Here is a 13,436-nt window from a genome sequence, read left to right as displayed (position 1 = left end):
GCTCCCCAGCCCACAGCTGGGATGGGCAGGCGGGCAGCACCTGGGGAGGAAGGGGGCACGGGTTAAACTGTGCTCAGCTGCAAGGCAAATCCAGCGTTAGTCGGGCCTGTCAGGTCCGTGTGCCAGGGGAGGTGGGGGGTGCCCCACACACCCACTGCTCCATTCCCATGGTAGCCCCGCACCCACCCCCGACCAGCACTGGGGTCACCCCAGCCTCTGAAGCCCATGGCAAGAGGGGCTGCCCAGGCTGTGCCCCCTCCAGGCTCTGGGCCCCCTGGCCCCTTAGGAACCTCTGACCTGGGCCTCGCTCTCCTGCCACCTGTCTGCCGGGAAGGGCAGTGTCTGACTCCCTTCCCAGCGCCTCTCCCAGAGCCTGGTACACAGGAGGTGCTCAGAGTCTGGGGCTAAGTGAGTGCCAGGCCTCCCTGTTTGGTGGCCTGGCTTCCATCACCCTTGGAATGCCAGCCCTCTTCTTCTGGGACCAGGAGTTAGCCCAGCCCCCCAGATACATCCTCCGTGTCAGTGAGTGTGAGAATGTGTGTGTGTGCATGCGCACCCAAGCGCGTGTGCCACTGCCTCTCCCAGGGCTCAAGGTAGCTCTCTCCCATCAGACTGGGGGCTGCCCATTCCCTGAGCCCTCCTGGTCTCTGTGGGTCATGCCCTCCCACCCACACTCGGAGGTTCAGCTCTAGGAAGTCTCTACACCTCTTCCCTACTTCTGTACCTGCATAGTATCCACTCATTTGTTTTTGTTTTTTTTTCCCACTTGCTTTTGCACGCCACTTGGACCAAGAGATTTTTCCCCCCCCTGCTTTTTATCTGCCTGGTCTCAGGAGAAACTGGGCTTGTCAGCTGGTGTTAGTTTTATTTTTGATTACCAATAGCAATAATAATTGGTAAAAGTCATGGTGAGTGGTCAAAAGAAAAGCAACGACTACTAAGTGCTCAGCGCTTATTAGGCGCCAGGAAGCGAGCTAAGCACCCCTCTGGCAGCGTTTCGAGAATCCTGTCTATAAATGAGGAAACAGGTTCAATGAAGTGAAGCAACACGACTTCAATGAAGTGAAGTAAACAGAACGGGTGCAGTTTCCTTCACATCTCCCGCTGGGGGTGCACAGAGAGCTCTTTACCCACGTTCTCCGGAGTCCCGGCAGCATCTCAGAGGTGTTTGATCCCCTCCCAGCGTCACAGAGGGAGGTGTAGGCTCAGCTGGATTGAAAGGGCACCCAAACCATTACTGAGCACATCCCGAACCAGGCTTGGGTCTGGGCGCTGGGGAGGGGGTTGAAGATGAGGTCTCTGCCCTGTGGGGGGAGTTTACATCCAGCACTTTGCCACCACGACTGGGCTCTGTGGCGGGCCCTGGGCTGGGCGCCTTGCACACATGACCTCCCAGACTCTTGCCTTCTTCTGCAGCGGCCCAGAGAAATTTAAGTCATTTGCTCCAGTTTCCGAGCCAGAAAACCCAAGGGCCGGGGCTGAACCTCGAACCCAGTCTAGATTTTTCCACTGTGCTGTGCTCCCCAACTCCTGTCCCCCTTCCCCTGCTGCCCCAGCCCACAGGGGGTGGGCAGTGTCCCCAGTGCTGTGGGGAGGCTTCAAGGATCAGATGGGCGTCCCCCTCAGGCGGTGACTGGAGGCCTCGGTCGCTGAAAGGAAAGGGTAAGGAGTAAAAGAAGAAAGCTATGGAAGCACATGAGGCTCTTATCTCCCCCAGCACATCTGCGGTCACCTGCGAGGAGAAATCAAAGGTTGGGGGGAAGGCTGGGGTGGGAGGGGAGAGGAGAGAGAGTCACAGGGCCTCCTGCTCCCCCGCCCCTGCCCCCCACACTCAAGACACCCTGGTGGCCCTGCCTCCTCCCCCTTCTGCCCAGAGGGCCCTACCTTCAGGTTGGCTACATGAAGCTGGGGGTGGAGAGGAGGGAATGGATGATGAGGAAGGGTTGGGGGAGCATGAGGGCTGGAAAGAAGGGCCATGTTAAGGGTGGGGTGCTGAGGAGGAGAGACCCTGTTGATGGTTTGCTTCCTTTAGTTGGGTGCAAGAATGGAAGGCCCCTGGCTCCCCAGATCACCTTCCTCAGGATGCCTGGGTACCACCCTCAGTCCAACATGGCAGCACTTCCTGTGCAGAAAGGAAGTACTGGCATGCTAACAGGCAAACCAACCAAGAGTTAAGAATCTGTGGAAGCTGCCCCTAGCCCTTCACATGAGATCTGCTGCCAGGCCTCAGAGGATGACCTGCTTGTCTATGGGTAGCTTCCAGGATTGGGAAGGGGCAAGAGTGGGGGCCTGTGAGGAGTGAGAAGGATAAGAAAAAGGAGAGGGAGCTGAGAGGAAGTGGGGTTAGAGGGAAGAGCATGTGTGTAAGAGGTGGTCAGGAAGGGAAGGGATGTGGGAAGAGCAGGGGAGGAGGAATTAGACGGCAGTGAGGTCAAGGTCCGGGGAGAGGAGAGATAATAAGTGTGCCAAGTGGAGTATTTGGGTGCGGCCTTGAAGTGTATAAATAAGCCAAGGGCAGGTGAAGAAGCAGGGTGAGCAGGCCAGAGTAACAGGAGCTGGAGAAGGTGCCCAGTGGATGGGGACAGAGTCAAGGGTGGGGGTGGGGGTGGGGCAGACAGCGGTGTGGACAAGGGAGTCAGAGCAAAGAGAATCTGTGAGGGGGGGAGCGGGTCCAGCCATCCCTGTGTTCCTGGCCCAGCTGGGCCTTGTGTGTGTGTGTGTGTGTGTGTGTGTGTGAGTGTGTGTGTGTGTGTGTGTTCAAGGTGTCTCCTCCTCACTTGCTTCTGGGAGGGGGAAGGGCCCATGTCGCGTGAGGAACAAGATGACTCACTGTAGGGGACACAGTCGTACTGCACCTCCAGGTACTTGTAGGTCCCAGGGCAGGGGTCCGGAAAGGCGTCGGAGCCAGCGACCACCACACACTGGGTGCGGTTGTTACACCTGTGGAGGAGAGATGGGGGGTTGGGAAAAGACGAGCCTGGAACTGGGCGGGGGAGGCCCAGGCTCAGGAGAGGAAGGGACATCTCCACTTGGGGAAGGAACCACGGTGACCATGCCAGGGGCCGTATGTGGATGTTGTTTTCTGCCTCCTGTCTGCTCTCTCCTTCCAGATAGGAGTCTTCTATTCTCAGGCCTGGCACAGCAGGAAGCTCAAGGCTATGCCAGAGGGTCACTCCATAAAATGTTTTTCCAGTCACCCTTCATCACTTTCCTCCTGAGTGTCACCTGTGCCATTACGTCTCTTTTTTTCCCATAAATTGACCATAAAACCTGTCCTTTGTTCAATAAGATGTGAAGCCATACATACAAGGTGGTATCTTTGTGAACACTGATGAAATGCTCAGTGCTTGCCACCTCATACCACGTCTTGACATGTCCCACCTTTTGGACAGAGCTGCCGCAAGGCTCTGCAGCCAGAGAGGGGCAGAGTCGTCCCTTCATGCTGAAACCATCCTCGGTTCCCCATGCGGAACTCCCCCAAGTCCCTGTCAACTTCTCAGGAGTCTGGCTACCACGCGATGGGAAGTCTACTTAGCAACAACAAAAAGATGTTTCTTCTCTGCTGTCTATACCCACGGTCAAGGTCTCTGTTTCCTGGAGCAGCTGAGTCTTGGCTGCGCAGGACAGCACCTTGACTGTAGGTGTGAAAGAAGTGGTTTGGTTGTGGGGGGGCTTCCTGACAGGTATGAGGCAGAGGGGGCTCCTGCGTCTTCACTTCAATCCTGCTCTTAACCAATGAGTGCTTAACTCATGAGCATCTGCCCATACCCACACTCCTCACCTCCCCTTTTCAAAAATATAACACTGATGGGAGGTGGGAGGGAGGTTCAAGAGGGAGAGGACATATGTATACGTATGGCTGATGCATGTCGATGTATGGCAGAACCAACACAATATTGTAAAGCAATTATCCTTCAATTAAAAATATATAAATTTAAAAATATATATAACACTGAGCTCAGATGGTTAAACAGAGACTTTGTTACCTATGACCCAAAGAACTGAAAGCAGGTCCGTTCATCTCCTGCAACACTGAAGGTGTATTTGTGTACAACTGCTTGTATATGAATGTTCACAGCAGCATCATTCACACAATCACCAAAAGGTAGAGACAACCCACGGGCGAATGAGTGGATAAATGGAGCACAGCTTACCCACACAGTGGAGCATTATTCGGCCATAAAAAGGAAGGAAGCGCTAATACTACACCATGGATGAGCCCTGAAAACATCATGCTCAGTGAGAGAAGCCAGCCTGAGGCCACGTGTTTCACAGTTCTATTTATATGAAATGTCCAAAACAGGCAAATCCAGAGACAGAAAGTAGATTAGTGGTTGCCAGGGACTCAGGGGAGGGGAGGGGGGTGGGGAGTGACTGCTCAGGGTGATGGAGTTTCCTTTTGAGGTGATGAAAATGTTCTGGAACTTGACAGAGGCAGAGATTGCACAATATCGTGAATGTAATTAATGCCACTGAACTGTTCACTTTAAAATGGTGCATCTTTTGTTATGTGGATTTCGCCTCTATGAAAACAAAAAGAAAAACACAGAAATGCTGGCCTTCCTGGAAAAACCACATGTCCAGCCTCCCCTGCTGGGAAGTGCCTGTGACTTGAGTTCTAACCCAGAAGGTGAGAGTGGGTATGATGTAGCCTTTAAGGGAGTGGCCCTGGGGTGGAAGTAGGGGGCGGGGTTTCAGTACTCAGATAGAAGCAGGTGCTGAAGGTCTTTTCAGTTCTGATCCTGTTTGTGAGCTAAGTCCCTTTAGTTGTGTTTGACTGTTTACAATCCTATGGACTGTAACCCACCAGGCTCCCCTGTCCATGGGACTCTCCAGGCAAGAATACGGGAGTGGGTAGCCATGCCCTCCTCCAGGGGGTTTTCCCAACCCAGGGACAGACCCTGTCTCTCTTACATCTCCTGCATTGGCAGGCAGGTTCATTACCACTAGCCTCACCTAGGAAGCTGATCCTGTTTAGGCCACTGTACTTACCCTGGGGTGTCTCTGTCAGAGTCACAGAGCTGGACCCTGAACTAACGTAGAGTCTCCACATGTGACGACAGTGGGGGCAGTGGCCTCATCACGTTCGCTCGGCCCCAGTGACCGCACTACTGTGTCCCCCACCCCTCTGCCCCAGAATTGAGACCCCATGGGCGTCGGAAACTAGGCGAGTTTCTGTGCAAGCAACTTGGGGAGATGGCGAAAACCACCATAGACCCTGAGGCTGGTCCGAGTAAAGTGGGCAGGGAGGATCTGGAGAGGCAGTGGGTAGGAGAAAAGGGAGGCTGGACTGGGATGGTCCATGCAGGGGTGTTGGGAGATGGAAATTAGGGAAGAGGGAGAAGATTGCTTCAGGGAAATAGTTTTTTGTTTTCTGTGTGTTTTGCCACACCACTGGACCTTATTTCTCTGTGCTAAGTTGCTTCGGTTGTGTCTTACTCTATGTGACCCTATGGACTATAACCCACCAGGCTCCTCTGTCCATGGGGATTCTCCAGGCAATAATACTGGAGTGGGTTGCCATTCCCCTCTCCAGGGATCTTCCCGACCCAGAGACTGAACCCAGGTCTCCTGCATTGCAGGCAGATTCTTTACCGTCTGAGCTACCAGGGAAGTCCCCAAAGAATACTGGAGTGGGTTGCCGTGCCCTCCTCCAGGGGATCTTCCCAACCCAGGGATCGAACCCATGTCTCTTATGTCTCCTGCATTGGCTGGTGGGTTCTTTACCACTAGCACCACCTGGGAAGCCCCTGACCAGGCATCAAACCCATGCCCACTGCAGTGGAAGCTCAGAGCCTTAACCACTGGACCACCAGGGAAGTCCTGAGAGTAGATGTTTGAGAAAGAAATGGTGGAAGTGAGAGGGTGATGTGGTTCCAGCCCGGCCCACCTACCTGAGCCACTTGACCATGCCCATTCCCTGCCCCAAGCTCTCAGAAGGCTTCTGGAAGCCCCATCCAGTGAGGGATTCTAGAATCCCTGAGGAGCTGTGGAGCTGGCCCCAGGCCTCCCCTTTTCCAGTTTTCTGCTCAGGGTCCTGGAGTGAACCCTGCTCTCTCTCAGGCATTTGGCAAAAATTCAGTGAGCGCCTGTGGGGTAGCTGGCTGCGGACATGGTGGAGACAGACAGCACTCTGTGGGGCTGACAGCCCAGGGAGGGAAGACGTAAAAGAGACATGATAAAGAGGCAATACAGCCAATGAACTGTGGGCAGAAGTCAAGACTAGGAGAGAGAGAGACAGAGAAGGGGCTGGGAAGTGGGGCGGGGGCACTGTGATTTTAGAGTGTGGTCAGGTAGACCTCATTAAGAGGCTAGTCAGGCAAAAAAAAAAAAATCCCTGAATGGGGGACTTCTCTGGCAGTCCAGTGGTTAAGACTCTGTGCTTTTAATGCAGTGCGGGGGGCGTGGGTTCAATTCCTGGTCAAGGAAATAAGATCCCACGTCCTAGTAGCGGGGTGCAGCAAAAAACCATAATTCAAATGAAAGAACCTGAGTAAGGGGAGGGAGGAGTCACGTGGGTTTCGGGGAAGAGGATTCCAGACAGGGGGAACAGCCAGCACAAAGGTCCTGAGGGAGCCCCTAGCAGGAGGTGGGTGATGAGTCTAAGGAGTGGCCAGGTAACTGAAATCCAGTGAGGAGGAGCATGGAGAAGGTGAGGACTAGAGAGGACGCTGCAGAGTGTCCAGGGCCTTGTGGACCTGAGGAGGACTTAGGCCTTTTGCTCTGAGTGAGGTGGGCACCAAGGAGGGATCTGATAGGAGGGCAGAACCTGACTCAAGTGCTCACAAGCGCTCTCTGGCTGCTATGGCGGGAACAGACTATAGCAGGCAGGCAAGAGAAGGCAAGGAGAGGGGGCAGAGCATGCTGTAAGCAGCCGTGGGGGGTTTGGCGTGGAAACAGCAGCAATCAATCTGGGTTAAAAAAAATTTTTTTTTTTAATCTGGCTGCACTGGGTCTTCACTGCTGTGTGCTAGCTTTCTCTAGTTGCGGCGACAGTGCTACTCTCTAGCTGTGGGGCTCGGGCTTCTCACTGCGGTGGCTTCTCTTGTTCCAGAGCACCGGCTCTAGGTGCACGGGCTTCAGTAGTTGTGGCACATGGGTTCAGCAGTTGTAGCACATGGGCTCAGCAGTTGTGGCACACAGCATCAGTTGCCCTGTGGCATGTAGGATCTTCCCGGACCAGGGATTGAACCCATGTCCCCTGCATTGGCAGGCGTACTCTTAACCACTGGACCACCAGGGAAGTCCTAAATCTGGGTAAAATCTGAAGGAAGGGCTGACGAGCTGTAGGTGGTCTGGCTTGAGTGTGTAGCTTTGTACACCTCCCACCCCCCACTCAAACACACACTTACAGAAAGGAACAGTCTTCACACTCCCTCACTCCCTCACATTCTCACACACCTCTCTCTGACACAAGCACATAACCTTCTGCCGTCCATGTTTAATGTCACCTCCTCAGGGAAGCCCTCTGGGCTGTCCCTCAGCTCTTCTGACACAGCCCCCTGTCCTGCCCTGGCCCTTACCCTGCAAGCCCCCGCTAATCTTAGGATGAGCGTCTGGAGGCAACGGGCTTTTGGCGAAGGGTACGGCTTGGGGAGGTGACAGGCTGGCAGGGGGTGGGCTGGGTCTTACTGGCTGTTTGCGTGGCACCTAGCCCCTAGTAGCTGCTCAGGAAATATGTGTCGAATGCCCACAAGGAAGGGTGAAGGGGAACAGGGTGTGCTGGCCATGGGGCGCGCAGAGGACAGGCACCTTATTTGGGGCCCCTCGGGACTGCTGTCACCCCTTCCTCCTGGAGCCCCTCACCTCTGGGACATGATCTTGAAGGCATCCGGCAGGTAGCACTGCACGTTCTCCATCTGGAAAGGGTCGGCGTCGCAGATCTTGTCATCTGTGCGCCCATAGTTGGCATTCTCCACCATGATGACGTCGCTGCCCGGGCACCGCAGCTCGATGGGGTAGCCTTCACATGCCAGCTCCCGGCGCATCAGCCCAAATGGGAGCCCAGCCCGGCTCAGGCCTGCAGGGAGAAGAGGGAGGGAGTCGGTCACCACCAGGCCCAGGAGGGGTGGGACAGAACCCCACTGAAGAGGCTCCACCTCCAGCTTGACTGTATCGGCCTGCAGGCTGTATGAACCTCAGTTTACTCATCTGTGAAATGGGCTTCTCGGTGTGCCCACTTGTGTAGTAAGGCCATTAGCCCAGCCCAAGAAGAGTCTGGCTCCTGGGACGTGTCCTATGAGCCCTTCTAGTGTCCTTTGTGAGAAGAGTGTCTTTACTTGGGGGCCTGGAGCCATGCCAGGATAGCCTGTGTGAACTGTTAATGGGTTAAATCAGGTCTTCCCCCCTCCACCAATTCAGATGCTGAAATCAAGCCCTAAGCCCCAGTATCTTAGAACAGCGGTCCCCAACCTTTTTGGTACCAGGGACTGGTTTCATGGAAGACAATTTTTTCCATGGACGGGGTATGGGGACGATTGTTTTCGGATGTTTCTCATAAGCAGCGCGCAATCTAGACCCCTTGAATGCACAGTTCACAGTAGCGTTCACGCTCCTATGAGAATATTAATGCCACCGCTGATCTGATAGGAGGTGGAGCTCAGGCGGTAATGCAAATGATGCAGAGCAGCTGTAAATACAGATAAAGCTTCATTTGCTGGCCCACCACTCACCTCCTGCTCTGCAGCCTGATTCCGAATAGACCATGGATCACTACTGGTCTGCAGCCCAGGAAAGGGACCCCTGCCTTAGAATACGAGCAGATTTAGAGATAGCATCTTTACCGAGGTACTCAAGTTAAAATGAGGCCACTAAGGTGGGCCCTAATCCAATATGAGTGCCGAGGAATTGAAGCTTTCAAACTGGTGTTGGAGAAGACTCTCGTGAGTTCCTGGGACAGCAAGGAGATCAAACCAGTCAATCCTAAAGGAAATCAACCCTGAATGCTCATTGGAAGGACTGAGGTTGAAGCTGCAGCTCCAATACTTTGGCCACCTGATGCGAAGAACTGACTCACTGGAAAAGACCCTGACACTGGGAAAGATTGAAGGCAGGAGGAGAAGGGGTTGACAGAGGATGCCATGGTTGGATGGCATCACCAACTCGATGGACATGAGTTTGAGCAAACTCCGGGAGATGGTGAAGGATAGGGAAGCCCGGTGTGCTTCAATCCATAGGGTTGCAAATAGTCGGATGTGACTGAACGACTGAACAACAACAACAAATCCAATATGAATGGTGTTCTTATAAAAAGAGGAAATTTGGACCCAGAGGCACACAAAGAAGGAAGATGATGTGGAGATGCAGGGAGGAAGATGATGACCACCTATGAGCCAAGGAGAAGGGCCTGGAATAGACTCTTCCCCAGTGGCCTTCAGAAGGAACCAATCTTGCTGACACCTTGATCTTGGACGTCTGGCCTCTAGAACTGGGAGGGAATACCTTTCTGTGGCTTCAGCCCCTCAGTCTGTGGCACTTGGTCAGGACGGTCCTAGCAAACTATTAAATATAGTTCACTAACAATGCGGTTTCAGGTAGGCGTTTTGGGTGATGTATCAGCTGACCTCTTGAGGGGCTGGAGATTGAGGCCAGCCATGTCTATGTGACTGAGCCTCAGTAAAGACTCTGGACACCAAAGCTCAGAAGAGCTTCCCTGGTTAGCAGTATAACATGCGTGGTGTGGCTCATCGTTGCCTAGAGAGTTCCCGCTGTCTGAGACTGCACTGGGAGGGAACCACCTGCACAGAACCTTCCCGAAGTTGCCCCATGCCCCTCCTCTCCTGGCTGATTTTCATCTGTATCAGTTCACTGTAGTCAACGATGTTGTTGTTTAGTCACTACGTCATGTCTAAATCTTTTGTGACCCCATGGACTGTAGCCTGCCAAACTCCTGTTTGTGGGATTTCCCAGCCAAGAATCCTGGAGTGGGCTGCCATTTCCTTCTGCAGGGGATCTTCCCAACCACGGAATCGAACCTGGGTCTCCTGCATTGGCAGGAGGAATCTTTACCATCTGAGCCACCAGTAATCAACTATAACCGCAAGGGATGGTCTTCCCTTGTGGCTCAGCGGCAAAGTCTGGTGGGCTACAGTCCATGGGGTCCCCAAAGAGCCAGACACGACTGATCGAGTAAACAACAATAATGGTGCTTGTGAATTTCATGAATCCTTCAGGCAAATCATCAAAGCTGAGAGTGGCCTGGGGCACTTCTCTAACTTCACACCACCCCCACGCACAGAGCAGGGAGGGTGTATTAGGGAATGTCCTCACGTTCTGGAAGAAACCACAGAGCCTGACTTTGCTACTTCCCAGCTGACAGGCCAGGTGGGTCCTTTGGGCCAGGGTTCCTCCCAGTGTGGCCCTGGGCATATCCACACTGTGTTCAGAGTGCAGATTCTGAGTGCCCCTAGACCCAGGCCTGCTGATCCCGAATCTCGGGGGTGAAACCAGGAGCCCCCGAATGGGTACACCCACCCGTGATTCCCATGCACACTCTCGTCTGGACAGCTGCTGCTGGTGCCTCACCAGGCCTGTTTCTGGATCTGTAAAATGGGCAAACCACAGCCCAGGGATGTACTGGGAGGCTTCTGTGCTAGAAGATGTTCTGGAAGGAGGTGCTGTGGACAGCGAGGGCATCCCAGGGAGGGGGCCCTGGCTTTCACTTGGGAAACTTCCTAGGGTTGCCATGACAATGGAAGAACTTGCCATGGGAGTGCCTGGCTCTTGGAGGGGCTACATTGTCACATGTCAGCTCCCTTCCTGTGCCTTTCAGGGACTGCAAGCTGGGACTCAGGAGCCCAGTGGTTAGGGTTTAAATCCCAGTGCAGCCACTCCCTGGCTGGTGGCTTCACGTAGTCACTGACCACCCCAGTGCCCTTACTTCCTATTCTAGGGAGCCAACAACACCTACCTCACGGGCCTCTGCTGAGGGGTGCAGAACTGGTCCGCAGTGAGCAGACAGGCCCCTGATTACTACTGTCAGGAGGATGATTAAGGCAGCTCGTCTCTGGGGGACAGAGCGGGCTCAGCACCATCCACGCCTGCCGGGGCAGCCACCTTCTTGCACACTGGTCCCAGCCAGGCCTATGCCAGGGGTCCGAGGGAAGCAGGGATACACAGCAGGGTCCCAAGCCACCAACATGGAGACTGTCACTGGTGGATGGAGAGAAAGTCCCAGTGTGCGTTGGCAGCAGAGACAGACGGACCCCCTGTGTTGCGATCTAGTCCCTCTGATGCCAGCTGGGGGCCCAACAGGGTTGGCAGCCAGGCCCTCGGGGTTTTTTGGGGTGAGTTGAGTCCCACTTGGGGAAAAGTTTTACATGTGTTCCTCCAGCGCCATCTGCTCCCACATCTAATTTTAGTCCTTCCTGGGTCTGGGAAGGAGGCTGGGGGTGGAGGGCTGGCTCAGATGGGTCTGGGGGTGGAAGCAGCCCCACCCGGCCCCACTGGGGCTGTAGGGCAGGACCTGGACGGGCAGAGAACACGGGTGCTGTGGGATTGGAGGGTGCCAGCTGGCCGGAGCAGTGCCAAGGCCTGGTGGCATGGCTGAATGACGCCCCCTCTACCTTTGAGGCTCTCTGTGAGAGGGAGCGCTGGTGAGCAGGGCTCACCACCAGCAGCCTCCAGACAGGGCTGGGAAGAGTGGGGCAGGGGGCACCCCCAGGGCGAGGGTGAGGCCGGCAGGCCTCCTCTCTCTGCTTCTCATCCCGCACTGCCCTTGCCCCCGCCTGGGCCCACCGTAGGGACAGTAATTGAGTAATCGGGCGAGGGTGGGCGGGTAGGCTCCGGGCACTAATTGTGGCGTGTGCGGGATCCAGGGCCGGCATAGGGCCGAGCCGGATAATTAGTTGTTTTTAAATAAACGTCAGCGGGCATGCTTTAATTAAGCCTTCTTCCCAGCGAGAGCCTCGGAGATGTAATCACAGAGAGACACACACACACAGGAGACAGAAGAGCCTCACCAGGAAGGCCTGTCCTGGTCCTGGAGGCCACAGCCCAAATCCCAGGCCCTAGGACCCCTGGCGGGACAAGCCCTGGAGCTCTGGGTTGGGGGTGAGGGGCTGATTTGGGGACCCCTTGAATCAGGGTATCTGATCACCAAGTCTTTCTCTGCTCCGGGTCTGCCAGACTTAGGCTGGGTGGGGGCCTGATTCTCTTAACAAGGGATCAGGAGATTGTGGTGGTTGAGTCACTAAGTCATGTCCGACTCTTTTGCGACCCTCCGGACCGTAGCCTACCAGGCTCCTCTGTCTATGGGATTCTCCAGGCAAAAAGTGGGTTCCCATGCCCTCCTCCAGGGGAATCTTCCCAATCCGGGGATTGAACCCAGGTCTCCTGCACTGGCAGGCAGGTTCTTTACCGCTGAGCCACCAGGGGAGCCCTGGTCGGGGGTATTTTGGGGTTTCATCCCCTCTACCCTGCCTCGGCCCCCTCAACACCTACCTTGGGTGGCTGAGGTGACGAGGATGGCTGTGACGCAGAGACTCCAGAGCGCGGCGGCCAGGCGGGCCATGGCGGCGGCCAGGGGTGCGTTCTCAGCTCAGTGGGCTGTGCAGGGGGCCTCGCCCTGCATCACCAGGTGGGCACCACGGCCTGGTCCACCAGCCTGTGGAGGACAGGGAGAGTGAGGCGGGGGGCAGGGCGGGCTGAGGAGGAGGGCAGATTCCCTCTCTTTCTGCAGGTGCCCGAGGGCCTCTAGCCCGCTGCCCCGAGAGGGGTGGACCAAGCCGGCCGTATCTGACAGAAGCGGCACCCCTGGGCGAGGCTGACCCCTCCAAGGCCTCTGGCTCACATTGCAACCCCCCCACCCCAACAGGTGGACCCACCCATTTGGGCACCTTGAATCTCCCAGAAGCACCTCCTGGGGTCTGCCAGTGCCCCCTTCCCCAGGTGGCTGGGGTAATTCTTCAGGCAGTATCAGTTAAGGAGGGCCCACCTGCACCCAGGCAGGCCCCAGACCCTCCATCCCAGAGGAGAACCCTCTGGAAGCCTCTTGAAATTGAGACCCTGCCAGTTCGTCTCCCCTACCCCAGCTTCCTCATCCAGCACGGCGTCCAGGGTGGGGGACCCAGGCGTCTTGGCCCCGGCCTGCAGCCTCGCGGGCTTGGGCAGGAGTCCAGGGCCCCACCCCCAGCCCCTTAGCTTCCTGTCTCTCTGGCTCTGGAAGCTAATTAGAATCCAGCTGGCTGGCGCCACAGATCAGGGACCAGGGACAACTAAGTCCCCTCTTTCCTCTCGGGGGGACCCTCAGGGTGAGCTGGAGATGGGCAGGCGGGGTGAGGGGTGGGTGCAGCCCCTAGAGGGGCTGGGGAGGCTGGAGGAGGGGTGGGAGCTGTATGCCCTCCCAGGCTAGCCCCCTCTTCCCCAGTCTGTCCTTCCCGGGCACAGCGGCTTTGAGGGCACAGAGCCGGGTTCTGACCACTTTTTCTCCCTCCTAG

The 13,436-nt window shown here is 55.7% G+C and overlaps 1 protein-coding gene across 5 annotated transcripts in view; it reads right to left on the bottom strand.

Annotated features, from left to right (window-relative positions):
* The window catches only part of ADGRL1 (adhesion G protein-coupled receptor L1), a 50,930-nt gene that overhangs the window by 19,099 nt on the left and 18,395 nt on the right, over positions 1-13,436 (bottom strand). For 4 of the 5 annotated variants that reach the window (XM_070792668.1, XM_070792667.1, XM_019963998.2 and 1 more), the window contains 3 exons: positions 12,442-12,604; positions 7,807-8,020; positions 2,831-2,940 (listed from right to left, as the gene is read on the bottom strand). In XM_070792668.1, coding sequence (XP_070648769.1) covers positions 2,831-2,940; positions 7,807-8,020; positions 12,442-12,511 — 394 coding nt within the window. In that variant the 5' untranslated portion in view covers positions 12,512-12,604. Of the gene's footprint in view, positions 1-2,830; positions 2,941-7,806; positions 8,021-12,441; positions 12,605-13,436 lie in introns of those variants that run through there. The other variant, XM_019964000.2, reaches the window with a different exon arrangement.

Source organism: Bos indicus, chromosome 7 (genome assembly GCF_029378745.1).
Source record: "Bos indicus isolate NIAB-ARS_2022 breed Sahiwal x Tharparkar chromosome 7, NIAB-ARS_B.indTharparkar_mat_pri_1.0, whole genome shotgun sequence".
Classification (NCBI taxonomy): Eukaryota; Metazoa; Chordata; class Mammalia; order Artiodactyla; family Bovidae; genus Bos; species Bos indicus.
This window is presented reverse-complemented; position numbering and strand designations above follow the sequence as displayed.